The sequence below is a fragment of the Garra rufa genome, chromosome 3, assembly GCF_049309525.1.
Source record: "Garra rufa chromosome 3, GarRuf1.0, whole genome shotgun sequence".
NCBI classification, from domain to species: domain Eukaryota; kingdom Metazoa; phylum Chordata; class Actinopteri; order Cypriniformes; family Cyprinidae; genus Garra; species Garra rufa.
The window spans coordinates 14,674,135-14,693,487 of NC_133363.1; the positions used below are offsets into that span (position 1 = coordinate 14,674,135).

Here is a 19,353-nt window from a genome sequence, read left to right on the forward strand (position 1 = left end):
CGGGCGGGTTAGTTGAAAACGTCGGTCGGGTTCGGGTTGCTTATACATTGACCCGCGCATCACTACTGTCTTCCGCAGGGGTATAAGTTACTTTATGTGGGCATTTGCTGGACGAAATAACATATATTCCTTCTGGAGCGGGCGGGCGCAGGACTAAAACATCCTTCCCTTGCAGATCTCTAAGATGAAGTTTGCGTGCAGCGGTAGCTTTGTCTTTTGTTTTTACAAAGCGTAGCCACACTTTTAAACGCTTACCGCATTCCATCTTGTAGACTGTTTATATTACCGCATAAGGTCCTTGCAGATTGCACACGCGGAAGGTCCTGGCAGATTACTAGATGATAAAATGCACCCAGGAATCGAAACAAGGAATCGAAATTTTAATTTTATAACAAGTATCCGATTCTTTATCTTAAGTATCCGATTCCAGAATCGGAATCGATTTTCGATTCCCAACCCTAGTTATTACTGTATTACTCTATTACTGTAATTATTTCAGCAACAAAGGAGGATTTGAATATGTACCCAGCATTGTTTGTGTACTAACTGAAAGAAGATCACAATATTGGGTTTCAGTGATTAAATAAAATGTTCTCAATACATATTACAATATGTTTTTAAACAATGATTGAATGAAAGAAAATATGTGTAATTGTAATGAAAGCATGAGATCAGGCCTTTGAAAGAATGACTAGTGATGAAAATGTGATCAGTTGGATTTTTTTACTAAGAGTTTTGAAAATATACACTTTACTTGTGAAAATAGTACCAAAGCGAATACAAAAATTATGGCAGCAACAGGTATACAATATAATAATAATAATAAAAAATTTAATATATACAATTATAACTATATTGCATATAATTATATAACCAGCACACCTATTTTCCTATTTTTAAACAAAATCTTTAAATCAATAATTAGGATTATACATTATAAATTATGCTTGGAATTAATAATTTTATTTTATTTACAGCAGACAATCATGTGACTGACCACATGAGCAGCCATATTTATAGGATCAAAGAACTCACTTCTCCACCGTGAATAAATCACAGATCCATGAGTTTTATCACTGAGGTGCCATGTAAATTTATTTTTAGACAAAAACAGTTACCATCCAAATAGGGCTTTAGTTTAATCCTGTGGTAATGTTCATTTGGGGGTCACACTTGTGTTGTCCATGGTGAACATCTTGTAACTTTTTTTTTTTTGGTAAAATCACTGTAATACATTTTTGTTCAATAATATTTTTTCTTTTGTCTTTTGAGAGAATTTTGTGGTACCAATTAATATTTATGCAATAATTATGGTCAGTTTTTTTCCCCAATGAAATTTTTCTAAAGATTTAGATTTCCACAGGAATACTTTATCAGAGGTTAATCAAACTGATGTCAACCTCTTATTTGAGTCTTCTGTTCAATTTTGCATTATTGTCACAGCCACATCAGTTCATTTGTGTGTGTATAATAGTGTGTGGTCGATGTGTGAGCATGTGTAAGTGAATGTGTGTGTCTCTTTTGTGTCTCTTTTGTAACCATCCAAATAGAGGCTTTAGTTTAATCCTGTGGTAATGTTCATTTGGGGGTCACACTTGTGTTGTCCATGCTGAACATCTTGTAACTTTTTTTTGGTAAAATCACTGTAATACATTTTGTTCAATAATATTTTTTCTTTTGTCTTTTGAGAGAATTTTGTGGTACCAATTAATATTTATGCAATAATTATGGTCAGTTTTTTTTTCCCCAATGAAATTTTTCTAAAGATTTAGATTTCAACAGGAATACTTTATCAGAGGTTAATCAAACTGATGTCAACCTCTTATTTGAGTCTTCTGTTCAATTTTGCATTATTGTCACAGCCACATCAGTTCATTTGTGTGTGTATAATAGTGTGTGGTCGGTGTGTGAGCATGTGTAAGTGAATGTGTGTGTCTCTTTTGTAATCTTGGTGTTTCAGAGTGTAACCCCTTCCTTGGTGTCTGTGGTTTTTATGGCATTGTGGTTATTACACTATTACACTAACTACACACTATGAACCATTAGTTATGCACTAGTAAATAGTCAATTCATCATTTATAAATCATTATCTCCACATTAATAGACAGTAGTAAGCAGTTTATAAATGCAGCTATACATGCTTTGTTCTTGATTTTTAAACATATCTATAATGTTTAATAACTATATTTTCATACTTTATTATTGATCAATTTATCATTTCTAAATTAAGTGTTACATTATTACATCAGTGGTTCATAAGATCATTTAGAAAGTGTAAGTAAATGATAAATGAACTATTTAAATGTACATTTATACATATTATTTAGAAATATAGTAATAATGTGTTAATAAATGCTTTATTAACACATAATCCTACTGTAATTCATGATTAACTCAGGTAGTTATAAAACATTTAGTAGTTGCCAGTTAACTGTTTTTGTGAGCTCATCTAAAGTGTAGACTATTTATACCTCGTAAAGCTTTTACAAAGGAGATTTAAAGGCTCAGTTATTTATTTATTTATTTATTAACATATCTTTATTGCGAGGATTAACAGTAACAGTTATGTTATAAAGAGAAGAAGGAAACAAACAACACAGAGTAATACAGAACAAGCTCTCTCTCTCTCTCTCTCTCTCTCTCTCTCTCTCTCTCACACACACACACACACACACACACACACACACACACACACACACACACATATATATATATATATATATATATATATGTATGAAGATGCAAAAATACCTCCACTTTCTAGAATGAAAAAAGAAACCTCTGCAACAAAATATACAAAAAATAAGCAAGAATGTAAATATAAATCAGCAAATCAAATACTGTATATTCTACAAATGTTATTTTTTTCTGGAGGTGTACAGGAATTTTTAATTTTCTATGACATTGCAAAGGTTTATTTTCATTTTATAATTTGTAAAAGTTTAACGAGGCATAAATAGTCTTCACTTTAGATGAGCTCACAAAAATAGATAACTGACAACTACTAAATGTTTTATACCCACCTGAATTAATCATAAATTACAGTAAGCATACGTGTTAATAAAGCATTTATTAACACACTGAATAACTATTGTATGTCTAAATAATATGTAGAAATGTGCATTTAAAGTTTATTAATCATTTAGTTACACTTTCTAAATGATCTTATGAATCTCTGACAACTCCTAAATAACTGGTCTGTTAATAATATAATACTTAATTTAGAAACTATTAATTGATCATTGTCTATTAATGTGGGGATAATGATGTATAAATGATGTATTGACTATTTACTAATGCTTAACTAATGGTTCATAGTGTGTAGTTATTATAAAGTGTTACACACTTTTTTTGGCGGCATTAAAGTAACTGAGTTTCATACCATTACGAGGAAGTAGAACATTTATTTATTTATTTTTTCTTGAATGACCGAACAACACCAGAGGGTTAATAAAAACCCTGAAAATGTGCCACTCTCACATGTCATATTAGTTATTTTTTCACCTTGTCTTTCATTTCCTTTTTTCTAATGTTTTGTGCAATTTCAGGATTTGGTCTTCATAGGACTAAATTCTTTCTTACTGTCCGCAGGAAACAGGATTTTCCTGTGACCAAATGTCAGACCTCTGAAGCTTGTACCTCTCATTTCCTTCTTGCTGAGCTTCATTTTCTCTAGAATTGCCATTGTGTCTCCATCCTACCAAATCAGCATTTTCACAGTTTAGAAAAAAACAACAAGTATCCTTTTTCAATGTGTGTGTGTAGTTATCTCTCTCTCTCTCTCTCTCTCTCTCTCTCTCTCTCTCTCTCTCTCTCTCTCTCTCTCTCTCTCTCTCTCTCTCTCTCTCTCTCTCTCCCTTATAGGCAACCTTTCAACATCAATTGTACAATTCCCAGAGCTGACTGGAAGGGAAGGCACAGCTCACAAATCAGTTACACACCTGTATAATGCTTGGCATCATTGCTTGTGTGCATGCCAGGTTTGTCCTTGCCAACCCATGAAAGATACAAGCAAACACAAAATAATTGTGTGACCACTTTCACAAGACTTTTAGAGACTACCACTTTAATGTATGAAATAACTAAACACTGCAACTTGGATTTCACCACCTGCTCACCTCCTTGCTTTAGCACTCTTTGTCTGCTCATTCTTCTTCCCACATAGACAAAATATACACAGATTAGCATCTATACATTTCTTCTTTCTGTGTCAAATCAAGTCAAGTCAAATCAAGATGAGTGTACAAGTAAGATGCTTCACAAAGTTGTTGCAGTTACACCTCAAAGAAGCAAGATAAAGATACACATTATGCCTCTGCTGGCCTGGAGATTTATTCCTATATGCCATCTGTGAACACTTATTGACTGGTATGGCACTTATGACAAATTTATCGAAAAGCATACATACAAAAATGTAACAGATGTAATCCTGCCAAATAGTACTGAGGAGATGTGTTACAAAACTAAAAGTCATGAAATTATTCTCATAAAATAAGAACACACTGAAGTATTAAAGGTGCCATAGAATGGAAAACTGAATTTACCTTGGCATAGTTAAATAATAACAGTTCAGTACATGGACATGACATACCATGAGTCTCAAACACCATCGTTTCCTCCTTCTTATATAAATCTAGTATTTGCAAAAGACCACCGAAAAATAGGTCAATTCCAACATATACCCGACTGTTACGAAACTTTCCCGAGATCGTTAATAGTTACGCCTCCAACATTTGCATCACCCAATCATCACTAACGTCAGCACATCAGTTAAACAACGTGAGTCACTCAAGGGACACGGTTAGCTTAATGCTAGCGCTAGCCTGTTACATTGCTATACATAGGATTTCACTTACCACATAAACAGAGAGATGACTGCGCTGATGATGGTGAATGATGGAGAAATAACTGCGTTGATGATGGCAAATGATTTACAGATCTGGAGAATCACTGACGAGCTGCTCAACTTGTGTGGTAAGAATCACTCCCTCTGCGTTGTAACTTTACACAGAGCACATGCGATCACAGTAATGAAACTAAAATATCCGTGATTCAAAACGGCAGATTCAACAAACCGCATATTAAAAGCGGCTAGAGCTCCTAATTAAATATATATTTTTATCCATGTGCGAGCTATTGAGCTCTGTGAAACAGCCAATGAGAGCAGAGCTCATTAATATTCATGAAGCGTCCAAATAACAGAGCATTTCATTCTAGGGGCAAATTCTAGGGTTGTAAATGGACATGTAAAACCATTTCTGGAGATTTTTTGCCCTTTCCTATGACAAATACCTCCTATGTAGATATCAGAGAACAATTTAAAATATTCTCTCAATGCATTCTATGGCACCTTTAAGTTGATACTGTTCATGACTTATCATGTGTGTCCTGTGGCTGTCCATCACTTGACAACCACCACTTCCCCCACCCCCCAACCACATGACAGGATACATAAGATTAGGAGAAAGGTGTATATAAGCTTCACACACTTCAAACACAAGACTGGGTTTTCTATGCTTGGAATACAAGTTCAAGGACAAACATGAAGAAATGTGACATTCCTTTGTTTTTGTTGCTCTCTTTATATGGTGCTTTACAGCCCTCGGTTCAAACAGGTATGTCACTAGTTTTATATTTTTATTAATGGCAATGGCAATTGCCTAGTTGCATTGACATACTAATTATTTTGTTGTATCCTTGTTCAGTGACTTCACATGCTATTTGCATTCAGTTATGCTAATCTTTATTTTCTCTAATATAAAAATTACTTTATTCTGTTGGTGGTAAAATTATAAAATATATTTAAGGTGTATTCAAGTATGTACTGTGAGCAAGCATTTTAGCTACTCATTATTCAAAAGCTACTGGCTTTATTATTTATTTCTTAGTTATGTTTAATCTCACTATGTTTCATTAAATTTAATTAACTTTATCCCAGATGTTATAGCAACAATTCCCTGGAATAAATACAATTAGAAATAAATTAGACAATGGACACACAGTAAGTTCAGGTAAAAATGAACAAATTGCATAGTTGGAACCTGATGATCCATGTTACTTAGCATAACATGAATAATTACAAACTTGATTAATTATATCATACAAATAGTGCAGAATCGTAAGCATTTTTTTCAGATAAAATGTTTGAAACTAAAAAAAAAATGGTTAATTTTCAAGTTTAAATTAGACTGAATCTCAGATTTTTTGTGTGACCTACACTGAACATCACTGCATGTGAATGTAAATGTTTGCACATCTATTTGTTTATTTCTTTATATATGTATTTCTTGATTTATTTTTTGAAATTTTAAGAGCTACAAATGTACAATAAACTGTAAGCTGGCATGCACTTATTTGCACAGTATGACTGAAACAACACGTCCTGCTGCACCTACCCCTAAACATAAACATTGTGAACCCATCCAAGCTGTTTTGTCTGGTCAGCAGAGTTTTGTCTGATACCTAAAACCAGTTAAAAGCAACAAAATCAGTTAACAAAACAATATTATGCCTGGTACCCAAAATTACATTTCCTATGAAGCCCATATTTATAATACATTACAAGGGTATTCTTGTGGCATTATAATGAATGCATAATGCATGATAAAAAAACCTTATAATATATTATATCAACTTGTGAATAATCATAACAACAATTATAATACATCATAATACTTACATATTTGTGGTTATAACTTTTAAGAGTATGATTATTTATAACACATATTAATGAACATTAATAAAACATATTAAATCTACTTCGTTTACAGTATAATGGACATTGTTTATTTAAGATCTGCACAGTATCTTACTACATCTTCTGAGTGGTTAGGTGTTGAGTGTTATTTGAGTGTTTCCTGTGAGGATAATGTTAATTAATTATTTTATGTGAGCTAGTTAACACTCTTCAGCTGAAAAAAATAAAAATCTGAAAAAAAGTAAATGGTTACTTTTTATTTTGATGGTCCCCTTAGTCTACTTCATTCAACTACATGTCAATTAACTCTCATTAGTATTAGGTTAGGCTTCGGTTAAGATTAGGGTAGGTAGAATGTTGATGTACTTGCAAAGTTACTTATAGTCAGTATTTCTGTTGTTGGACCATCAAAATAAAGTGTTAGCATATATTTACAGTTGCAGACATACTACTAATACCCTAATGACTGCTAGTTCACATGTAGTTGCAGAGTTACTTATCATCAGCTGTCTAAAGGGTACCATCAAAATAATCAAACTGATATTAAAATAAAAATAGTTCAAAGCAAATGTGCCATATTACACATTCATCTGATCTAATACCTGATCGTATGGCTGTTTGAGAAAATTACTACTTATAAGTGGTCTTATTGTGAGGTCGTACAAATTTGTACGAATTAGCCACCTCGTAAAATACCATTATCATATCATCAGTAATAATAATAATAAACAAGTCTGTGACACCTAGAAATACTGGCCTAAAAAGTTATGTTTTGAATTTGACATGTAACAGTTGAGGCAGCTGCCATCAACCTGAGCACCTTTTAAAGGCTCCTGTGTTGAGGGGCTATCTGGATATGGAAATAGGCATGCCACAGATACAAAACAGTTCCATAGACATAGATCTAGAGTAGGGCAAAGTCTGCTATCCTTCTTTGGGACCAGAAAATAATGGCTGTTAAAACTCATGTCTCATGCTCCTTGAGAGACACTACATCTACAGTATAGTACCTTGGAAGATATGAATAATGTCCAAGCATATCAGTAGGTACTTAACACAGTAACAAATGGTTACACACTTCATATTTCCCACAGAAAACTCCTCTTAAATGGTTTAGTGATGTTTGAGGTTCAAGTTCGAGCTTTGAGCTTGAACCTCAAACATATAGTGGTCTGTGGGCTAAACTAAAGTGCGTAAACCTTTCTTTGGGGGTTTCTGAGGTCCAAGTCCAAGTCAAGTCTCAAGTCTTTAAAGTGAGTCCAAGTCGAGTCTTAAGTCTCTGAGGTGGAGTCCAAGGCAATTTAGCAATAGTTATTTCAGCTGGTTATTGCAACTAACAGTGTATGAGAATAAATAAGTTTTGAAGCATTACAGTTAATTACTTCTACATAATGTTTGTTTACACAAACCTTTATTGAAATCATTCATTTTATTTTATATAGAATGTTTTAATTTTATTCACTGGTATTTAACGTTATTTCTGAATGTAGCAATAAAATGCGACTTGTATGCAAACATATCTGTTTTTTTTTTTATTAATCTGTCAAAATTCTTGTTGTTGGTTAGCTGGTTAATTATGGTCATCCTACACTTTATACTATTCGCTTTTTATTAATTAATTTTATAGTACAAATTTTTGGCAAAACGTAAAATTATGGTTAGTTTCAACAGTTATATTTACCACTATTTTAATTCATGTTTAAATGCATTCATGTCACTTCAGAACAACATTAAACAGTCTGTATAAATACCTACACATTGTTGTGGTTTTATTCTGCGATAAATGCAGCATGAACAGTTTTTAATCTAAACTGCACTGTACAATTTCAAAATATTAGTTTATTTTTGTGAAACTATAATACATAAAACACCTGCAGAAGGGCTGAATTAGAACGCAAATTCACTCTCAGCAGGTGGTACTTATGGAACAGGAGAGATACAGCATTTCCTTGGTTACCGCTGTAAACAAAGCAGCACTGCGGTTATGAACACTACTTGATGAAAAGAAAATACCATCTAAACTTTTCTAAAGACCGTAACAGTTCCCCTCAGAGATCCATTCATATAAACTCCCACTCCCAATTGTATTGTGATTCATTTAACATCTCAACCAATTCTTTACATCTCACAAGTCTTTATTTTTGTGACCTAAGTGTGACTCTAGTCCAAGTTGCAGACTCAAGTTTTTAACTCTGCCAACTGCAATCGAGAGGAGGAGCACTGGGTGGATGATAAGCACAAGCACAAATGGGGAGGCACCTCAGCATGCTTTGACATAAAATGATTTATGGCCCTTGACTGTTTCTGGGTTTCAGTGAATCCCTAAGTGAGATTCAACTGAGTTATCAAACAACCCCACAGGGCTTACAGGGGTGTTCAGAAGGACGTTCTTCTGTGCCTTCTTCATGTCAGCCAGGGTCAACCACAAGTGTCTGTTGAGCACAACTTCCAGTGGTTTACCAGATGGACTATGTCACCATCTACATGGTTTGCAGAGTAAGAACAGTGGCGCTGTGGAGCTCTTTAAAGGTACTCCGGATCAGGACCACATTCATCCAGGTGTTTGAGCATTTTCACCTGGAAAACTTACGGCCATCAAATGGAGGGCTGACACTGCTTGGCCTGCAGCTGGGGTATGCCACATCTTAGAGACCTCATTATGCACTTTGAGGCAGAATAAGGCAGGCCACTGAAGACCAGCTCTGTGGCGATGGCCAGGCTAAGGAAACCACTCATTCAACCTGCTGTGCTCTGGTTCAGTGGGTCCATTCCTAGTCAAGCTCCTAAAACATCCTGGAGATGACAGAGTTGTTTGTCATCACTGAAGCTGGGGGAATCACCAACATCACTCTGCCTGCTGAGCCAGAGCCAGTGTTTTTTTCAACCTGGTCACCATCAGAGGGCTAGCTTCCAAAGGCCCGCCCCATTTATTCCTGAGGTGTATAACAAGACAAGATGTTGCATGTCCTGTACTGGTTCACTGCTTCGTACTGCCCTAACAAGCTGTATCGCACCACTGCAAACATAGCTGGCAAAGCGTATGCGTGGAACCAGGCAGCATCAGCACTTTTCACAGGTTTTCCAAGCAAATATGCAGAAGTTTCTGGATGAAAATGATGAGATCAAAAAATTAGATCAGGGACTGGCCATGTACAGTGCGCGTGATGCACATTTTGTAACTGTACTTTGTTGTAACTCTGGTGAGTCCTTAACCTCACTTATTCTTCTCAGTTTTTTTCTATGCTGAATTGGGGGCACAGTTTGTTACCATGGTGAGCTGTTGACGCTGTGATGACTGCATTTGTATATGTGCTTTTGTTAAGTTTCATGGCACTGCCTTGCTAATGTTGTTGTGTCTGCCCTGTAGTCAGTGCAGCTGCTTATTATTTTGGCAAGAAATGCTAATTTTGTAGGGGAGAGCGGGGCACAACCTAACACCCAGTCAGCAAATTTCCTCTGGGCCGGATCTGGCCCATACCAACAGCTAAAGTGTGGTCTTCTAGAAGTCTTCTACCATATCTTATATGGTATTCTTATATGGCTGAGTTCTGTAAAGGGCTATGGCCCGTTTGTGGACCACATGTGGCTGATAGATCAAAAGCCATAGTTTAACCATATTTATGCCACACCTATTATTTATTTAAAATACCAATTGCACAGTAAATCTTAAACACATCTTAAACACAAAATTGATTCACAGACATTTTTAAAATAATAAAAATTTTAATAACAGAAGTACAATACAGAACATAACAAAGTGTGGTGTAAATGTCAAATGAGTAAATAAATGTACAATAATGGATACTTTTAGTAAGTCTCACCAGCCTTTCTTTCACAGTCTGTCAGGAAAAGGAGAGAAAAAAAAAGAACATTAGCATATCATAATTAGTATTAGATATTATTTGAATATTAAACCACGCCATGAAATGAGTGCTAGCTGGAGGTAAAGGTAATCCTGTTTTATTAGCATTTTTCCATGGTAGCAAAACTAATTGAGATTACGTGAGACAAGAAAGATTTGTTAGTTTTTAAATCACGTTATAACTAGTAGAAAGGAGAAAAGGATGATCGCATTCATGCGCTCTCTGCTTGTAACGTTACTTACAGCGGTCTGTCGAGCCACATCAAAGAGCGTCAAAAAGGCATTTATCGTTTAAATTTTCTGATATAATAGACATAATTTAAAGATGAGACTTATCGAAAATAACAAAACACAAAGCTTATCATGATTACTGGACAGGAGGTATTTATAGTAAAGTTTTATTCACATATATGAATTCAGCACATGATCGTGGTCAAAACGAAACTGTGTTTGTTCGGTACACGTCAAGTCAAGATTATTTATACAGCGCTTTTTACAATACAAGTTGTGTCAAAGCAACCTTACAGTATTAAAATAATAAAATAAAATGTCAATAATAATGCAAGAGTTCCATATTGCAACAAAATCAAATTGGGGAGGACTCATCTGGTTCCCATGGCCGGTGGCCGTTTAGGGTAGGAGTTCTTTCTTGATGATCTGTCTCTGGGGCTCATCTAGTTGACACGGTATCTGCTGACATTCGGCTGTAGGTGTTGATCCACCATCTGCTCTAGGTTTGGACTGGATCCGGGGGACTGCAGTGACCATCTGATCTGGATACGGACTGGATCTGGTGGCTATGGTGACCTGGGAATAAGAAACAAACAGACTAATATTAATGTAGATTCAAGAGTTCCAAGTTGCCACAAAATCAGATTGGAGAGGACTCATCTGGTTTTCGCTGTCTTGCGTCGATGGCCGTCTAGGTCATACCTGTCAAGTATCCCGTTTTGTCCGGGAAAGTCCCGTATTTTACCCTTCTTTCCCGCCATCCTCCCGTATTAGTATTTTCCTGTAAATCTCCCGTATTTTAACTAGTGATGTGTCGTTCGCAAAAGAGTCTTTTCTTTGTAGCGAACGAGAAATGCAGACTCCCGTCGGGGAGAGCCGAATCTTCCGCCGCAAGTAGTGGTGGGATTGTACCATTATGTGAAAGAAGGAAAGGGGGCGCATACTTTAAAGATAGCGAGTGTAGTGGTACAGGCCAGGTACACAGAGCGACAGAGAGAGGTGGGGAAGACGGCATTAAATGCGAGTCCATTGGGAGAAAGTGAAAAAATGAGTGAAAAACGAAAAAGCAGCAGCATCTGGCTGCATTTCAGTGATGTTGGAGACTGCAAAGCTGAATGCAGATGCCTGGTTAAGGTAATGGTAGGAAGACTCTGCATTGTTGCAACATCGGTGCCCTCAGAGAGTCTTCTCAAAAACAGGACAAATAATTACAGAGAGGAGAAATCGCATCAGCCCATCCAAGCTGAGGCATCTCATATTTCTCAATGCCATCCTGCACTAAAGACAAAGGTGTTTTGTTATATATGTTTATTATATATGTTAAGACTTTTCCCTTTATTTAGGTTATGCTGTGGTTGAGTTCAATTAAAGTTTTATTAAAATGTTAAATAATAGTAACTGTATTTTTTAAAATGAAAAATAAGGAATTAAAAAGTTGCTTACCAATACACAAAACATTCACAATTGATAAATTGGGCTAAAATAGAAGGCTCTGAGTGATACTAAATAAAGAGCCATTTGGGAGCCGTAAGAGCCGGCTCTTTTAAGGGAGCCCAGCCAAAAGAGGCGAATCTTTGAAAAGAGCCGAACTTGCCATCACTAATTTTAACTTGCGTTCTTAAAAAAAAAAAAAAAAAAAAACCCCCCCCCCCCCCCCAAAAAAAAAATCTGAGCTCTGTCACTAGCCTCGCGATAACTGCCTACCAATGTTAAATGAACAGAAAATATGCAAATAGGCCTTTAAATAAATGCTCTTCATATATACCCTTTTGTGTTTTCATTTAGGCTATGAATGCTCACAGCATGTCAATGTCAACAAAGGTAGGCCTATCATTGGCTTTATGCACAGCTGCACTACTTCCTGAACTTCAGGCAGCTCCTTTGTTTCCTGTCTGCCATTATTGGACAAACTGATCACCTGGATTAATTAGTTTGTCCAATAATGGCAGACAGGAAACAAAGGAGATGCCTGAAGTTCAGGAAGTAGTGCAGCTGCATAAAGCCAATTGTAGTTTATAAGTGGTTGACAAGTGGTGATTTTAGCTTTCTTGTCACCTGTTTTAAAATGTAAGGGATGCTGGAGCTTGTTTGGGGTTTGTTTGGCAGGCGCCGGAAAATTTCCCTTATTTTCAAATCCAAAACTTGACAGGTATGGTCTAGGTGATGAGGTCTTCACTGATGATCTGTCTTTGATGTGGTCTCTGCTGACATTCAGGGCTGTAGAGGATATCTCTGGGTGCTGATGGGTACGGACTAGATCCGGGAGACTGCAGTGACCGTCTGATCTGGATACAGGTGGCTACGGTGACCTCGGAATAAGAAGGAAAGATACTAATATTAGCGTAGATGCCATTCTTCTTCTGATGCAACGAGTACATCAGGTGTTATAGGAAGTGTCCCTGGTTCCGGTTGACCTAAATAATGCAGCCTAACAATCCTTTAACGGATTTGGATTATGAAATGTATTAAGTGTAGGCCAGGTTAAAGAGATGGGTCTTTAATATAGATTTAAACTGACAGAGTGTGTCTGCCTCCCGAACAGTGTTAGGTAGATTGTTCCAGAGTTTGGGCGCTAAATGTGAAAAAGATCTGCCGCCCGCAGTTGATTTTGATATTCTAGGTACTATCAAATTGCCAGAATTTTGAGAACGCAGCGGACGTGAGGGACTATAATATGATCGCTCAAGTACTGAGGAGCTAAACCATTCAGGGCTTTATAAGTTATTAGCAAGATTTTAAAATCTATACGATGTTTAATAGGGAGCCAGTGCAGTGTTGACAGAACCGGACTAATATGGTCATAATTTCTGGTTCTAGTAAGAACTCTAGCTGCTGCATTTTGGACCAGCTGGAGTTTGTTTATTAAGCGTGCAGAACAACCACCCAATAAAGCATTACAATAATCTATCCTTGAGGTCATGAACGCATGGATTAACGTTTCTGCATTTGACATTGTGAGCATAGGTCGTAATTTCGATATATTTTTTAGATGAAAAAATGCGGTTTTGCAAATGCTAGAAATGTGGCTTTCGAAGGAAAGATTGCTATCGAATAGCACACCTAGGTTCCTGACTGATGACGACGAATTGACAGAGCAGTCATTGAGTAATAGACTGTGTTTTAGGTTATTACATGCGGAGGTTTTAGGTCCAGTAATTAACACCTCTGTTTTTTCAGAATTTAGCAGCAAAAAATTTCTTGCCATCCAATTTTTTATTTCAACTATGCATTCTGTTAGTTTTTCAAATTGGTATGTTTCGCCAGGCCGTGAAGAAATATAGAGCTGCGCATCATCAGCATAACAGTGAAAGCTAACACCATTTTTCCTGATGATATCTCCCAAGGGTAACATATAAAGTGTAAAAAGTAATGGCCCTAGTACTGAGCCTTGAGGTACTCCATACTGCACTTGTGATTGATATGATACCTCGTCATTCACTGCTACGAATTGATGCCGGTCAGATATGTACGATTCGAACCAAGCCAGTGCAGTACCACTAATGCCAACATAATTTTCAAGTCTATTTAAAAGAATATTGTGGTCAATAGTATCAAACGCAGCACTAAGATCCAGTAGTACTAATAGAGAGATGCATCCACGATCGGATGACAGGAGAAGATCATTTGTAACTCTAATAAGAGCAGTCTCAGTGTTATGATACGGTCTAAAACCTGACTGGAAATCCTCACAGATACCATTTTTCTCTAAGAAAGAACACAATTGTGAGGACACTACCTTTTCTAGTTTCTTTGATAGAAAAGGGAGATTTGAAATTGGTCTGTAATTGTTTAATTCATTGGGATCAAGTTGAGGTTTTTTAATTAGAGGCTTAATGACAGCCAGTTTGAAAGTTTTGGGGACATATCCTAACGATAGTGACGAATTAATGATATTCAGAAGAGGATCTACGACTTCTGGAAGCACCTCTTTTAGTAGCTTAGATGGAATAGTGTCTAACATACATGTTGTCGGTTTCGATGATTTAATAAGTTTGTACAACTCTTCCTCTCCTATAGTTGAAAATGCATGGAATTGTTCCTCAGGAGATTTATAGCATATCAGATGCGATACTGTAGCGGATGGCTGCATAGTTACAATTTTATCTCTAATAGTATCTATCTTGGTAGTAAAATAGTTCATGAAGTCATTACTGCTGTGCTGTTGGGAAAATTCAGCACCTGTTGGTGCTTAATTCTTCATTAATTTAGCCACTGTATTGAATAAATACCTAGGGTTATGTTTGTTTTCTTTTAAGAAAGATGAAAAATAATCTGATCTAGCAGTTTTTAATGCTTTTCTATAGGATATGTTACATTCACGCCAGGCTGTACGGAAAACCTCTAGTTTTGTTTTCTTCCAGCTGCGTTTCATTTTTCATCGTGCTCTCTTCAGTGCGCGAGTGTGTTCAGTATACCACGGCGTCGGACTGTTTTCCTTAATTTTTCTTAACCGCAGAGGAGCAACTATATCTAAAGTGCTAGAAAAAAAGAGAGTCAATAGTTTCTGTTGCATCATCAAGTTTTCCTGAGCTATCGGATATGCTGAGGAATTCAGATAAATCAGGAACGTTACTTACAAAGCAGTCTCTTGTGGTAGAAGTAATGGTTCTACCGTACTTATAGCGAGGAGTTAGTTTTGCAGTTTTAGTTATCTGGAGTATACACGAGACTAGATAATTATCTGAGATATCATCACTTTGATGCAGAATTTCAACGCCATTAACATCAATTCCGTGTGACAATATTAAATCTAAAGTATGATTTCGGCAATGAGTAGGTCCTGAAACGTGTTGTCTAACCCCAATTGAGTTCAGAATATCTATAAATGCTGATCCCAATGCATTTTTTTCATTATCAACATGGATGTTAAAATCACCCACTATTAAGACTTTATCTGCGGCCAACACTAATTCGGATAGAAAATCAGCAAATTCTTTAATAAAGTCTGTATGGTGCCCTGGTGGCCTGTATACAGTAGCCAGTAAAAACGTCACAGGAGATTTATCATTAATACTTGATTCTTTGGATAATGTTATATGGAGCACCATTACTTCAAACGAGTTATACTTAAAGCCCGTTCTCTGAGAAACACTGAACATATTGCTATAAATTGTGCAAACACCTCCCCCCTTACCTTTTACATGTGGGACATGTTTATAACAGTAATTTTGGGTAATACTTGCAAGTTCACACACCTCTTTAACATTATTTTTAGTGATCACCGACTGGCGAAGTTGAACATCATTAGTGCCGACGTGAATAACAATCTTACTGAATTTATGTTTAGCATTAGCCAGCACTTTTAAATTTGCCAAGATGTCAGGCGCTCTGGCTCCCAGTAAACACTGGACTATGGTGACTGGAGTCTCTATTTTCACGTTCCGTACAATAGAATCGCCAATTACTAGAGCACTTTCATCAGGTTTCTCAGTGGGTGCTTCACTGAGTGGGGAGAACCTGTTTGATGTTCTGATCGGAACGGAAGAGCGGTGTTTTGACCCACGACTATGCCGTCTCACAGTCACCCAGTTGCCCTGCTGCACAGGCGCTGTAACTACCGGAACCGAACAATTTGCATGTCTCCCTGAACTAGTCACATCCAAAGCCGTATCTAAGTCCCTCACATTCTTACTATCCTCCATTAAAGTTTGGATGTGTGTCTCTAGTTCTGAAATCTTCTCTGTCAGCCTAGCTATGTCCTTGCATTTATCACATGTATAAGGCTCACTGCCGACAGAGATAGATAAGCTATACATGTGGCAGGTGGTGCAGACAACAATAGCAAGAGAAGAAGCCATTACTCACCGTTTTTGTAGAATGGTTCCAACTTTCCACTGTTGTTATGATGAACTCTTGAAGAGAGGTATGGGAGGAGGAACAACGGAGTGAATAGGATGTAAAAGGAAACGCGATTCGCAAGCTAATCGGCTAACTGAATGCTAACTTGTTGCAAATCGTGGTTGTGGAATAAAAGCGAAATGGTTCGCGAGAGAGAAAGGAGAGCGGTAGTAGACGTGAGTAGAGAACGTAAATGTAAATGCAAGTCGCCAGTGGCTAGCTAAATAGCTAAGCTAAATAGCTAACCCACTGCAGTCGCGGATTAACGGGTAAAGTGAGCGGTCAGATTAGTGTGACGGATAATTTCACAAGTCTGTTTGGAGGAAACGCTGTTATTAATTACTTTAAACAGCAGAGAGTAATAATAAGATAAAGATTTCTAAAGAATAACAAGCTCCAGAAAGCTACAATCACAGAGAGCTAAAAACACAAAACACACGGCAGCTCAGCAAAACAGGAAGTGACGAAAACCAATCCTCTATATTCAGGTTGAACTTTAACACTCCTAAGTGTACACATACCTAAGCACTCTTTTTTTTTTTTCTGTACGAATAAGCGTACCATTACATCCCTATAAAACATTTAAAACACCAAAACTGCACTTACCTGAATAAGAGTGTGTCTGGGCAAAGGCTGTTGTAAAGAGGGAGCAGAGCGGGAAATAACGGACATATATTTTCAAATTTTCAGCAATCCACCAATAGGAATACAGGAAGAATGAATGAATGGGCTGACATGTGGACTGCCACGAACCAGCCACACATGACTATAGCAGGGTATGTGTGTTTTTCCAAGTAAAAGCCAAATGTTAACCATAAGTTAACATATTTCAGAATGTGCCATAGCCGAGCCATATATGGCTCTCGTCTGTGTACTGTCATATGGGCCATATACCTTAATACAAAAAGTCACCCAAATGAAAATTCCCTCCAATTCTAAAGCCATGGCAAAACATATATGGTACAAGTTTGGCCCATATGTGCTCAGCCATGCCATACCTAGGCCAAACATGACAGCTATCAGCCACATTTGGCCCAAACGTTCTTGCTATCTGGGCACTTTTTGAATTTTGCGGTTTATGTAAATCCACGTGGGGTTCAGAGTTCAATTTTTATCCACATTATTTTCACACTTGTCTAGTACAAATATATCGCTTTGTTTCATATTTACAGTGTATACGTTTTTCGTTATTTACCTCAAAAGAAAGGAAGTGAAACGTGACAACATGCCCCGTAGGTGGGGTACATTGTAACATCTGAGGGGCACATTGTAACACGACCATATGACAGCTTAAAAGGTTATCTGATCAAATGAAAAAAATATACACAAACTAAAATATTTTGTCAGTAAAATACATGTTAACTTTTTCAAATGAAGTAATGACGTTTTTTTTTTTTAAATTAAAATAATCTAATTTTGGAGTTTGACAATAAACACATCGCAACAATGCTTTGAACGGCCCTGATCGCAACACACAGCTGTACAGTAGTTCAAAACAATGTGGACAAATAAATGAAACACATTTAGACATTCAGAAAAACACTCCCCTCCTTCCACACACAGCTCTCATAGAACACGACACACATAAACGAGCCAAAATGCTTTACATTTCTTGAAATAATAACTTCTGAACATTAAACATTGATTGTCAGCCTTTATTCACCTGTTTCTTGTGGTTTCTTATCAAAATCCATATAAGTAAATAGTGTAAACTGCATCGCTAATGTCATAGAATAGCATAGTTTAACTAGAAGCTAAAGTTCGATAACAAACTTTAAATGTTGGTTTGGAGAGCCAACCTGGGCAGCCTTGGGGAAAAATAGCCAGAGCACTTGTGTGTCCGAGTTCTGGCTCCTAATGAAACACTGTAAAAACGTCTTTGAATTGAGATCTTGAAGGATTTTGATGTTGTTTTTATTTGTTATCCTGTGGCCCCCTCTTGTGGACAACATTAGCATTATGAACCACAGTAACATTTCACAGCATTGCAGAGCGCGAGCCGTCAGCTCACGTTCTCATGAAAGCCAACGCAGGCTTTAAGTTTTACATAAAGCAGCTAGCAAACACCTGAATTTAGCTGTTGAGGTGTTCTAATGGGTGGATAGACTGAAATCGCTGGAATATTTACATTTTAAAGGCGGTCAAATTCGTGCAAATGATGTAGTTTTGTGGGCACGTACACAGAATGTACGCGCTGAAGGATCCGCTTTCGGTTTGAAATAAAACAGCTCACAAACAGCTGAATTGAGCTCTTGATGTGTTCTTATGGGTATATGGAATGAAATCGCTGGAATATTATAATTTTAAGGGCAGTATAATTCGTGCAAATTAGTTTTGTGAGCACGTATGCGCTGAAGGCAAAAGTGAAAGTAGGTAAGAGGTCACCCCGCCTCTTGAGTGGAGTAGAATTGCTCCTTTAGAGGGGGCATTTTTTCTCAGCCAATGCAAGTCTATGGGAAACTCTCCCCTTCAGTGGAGTGGAATTGCTCCTTTAGAGGGTGCTTTTTTTTTCTCAGCCAATGCAAGTCTATGGGAAACTCTCCCCTTCAGTGGAGTGGAATTGCTCCTTTAGAGGAGGCATTTTTTCTCAGCCAATGCAAGTCTATGGGAAACTCTCCCATTCAGTGGAGTGGAATTGCTCCTTTAGAGGGTGCATTTTTTCTCAGCCAATGCAAGTCTATGGGAAATTTTTCATGTTCAAAAATTAATAATAAATAAACTGTAC

The 19,353-nt window shown here is 36.9% G+C and overlaps 1 protein-coding gene across 1 annotated transcript in view; it reads left to right on the forward strand.

Moving 5' to 3' along the window:
- The first annotated feature begins 5,503 nt into the window (after positions 1-5,503).
- The window catches only part of mrc1a (mannose receptor, C type 1a), a 76,558-nt gene continuing 62,708 nt past the window's right edge, over positions 5,504-19,353 (forward strand). The window contains exon 1 of the mRNA XM_073836559.1: positions 5,504-5,615. Within this exon, the coding sequence (XP_073692660.1) occupies positions 5,543-5,615 (73 nt within the window). The 5' untranslated portion in view covers positions 5,504-5,542. The remainder of the gene's footprint in view (positions 5,616-19,353) is intronic.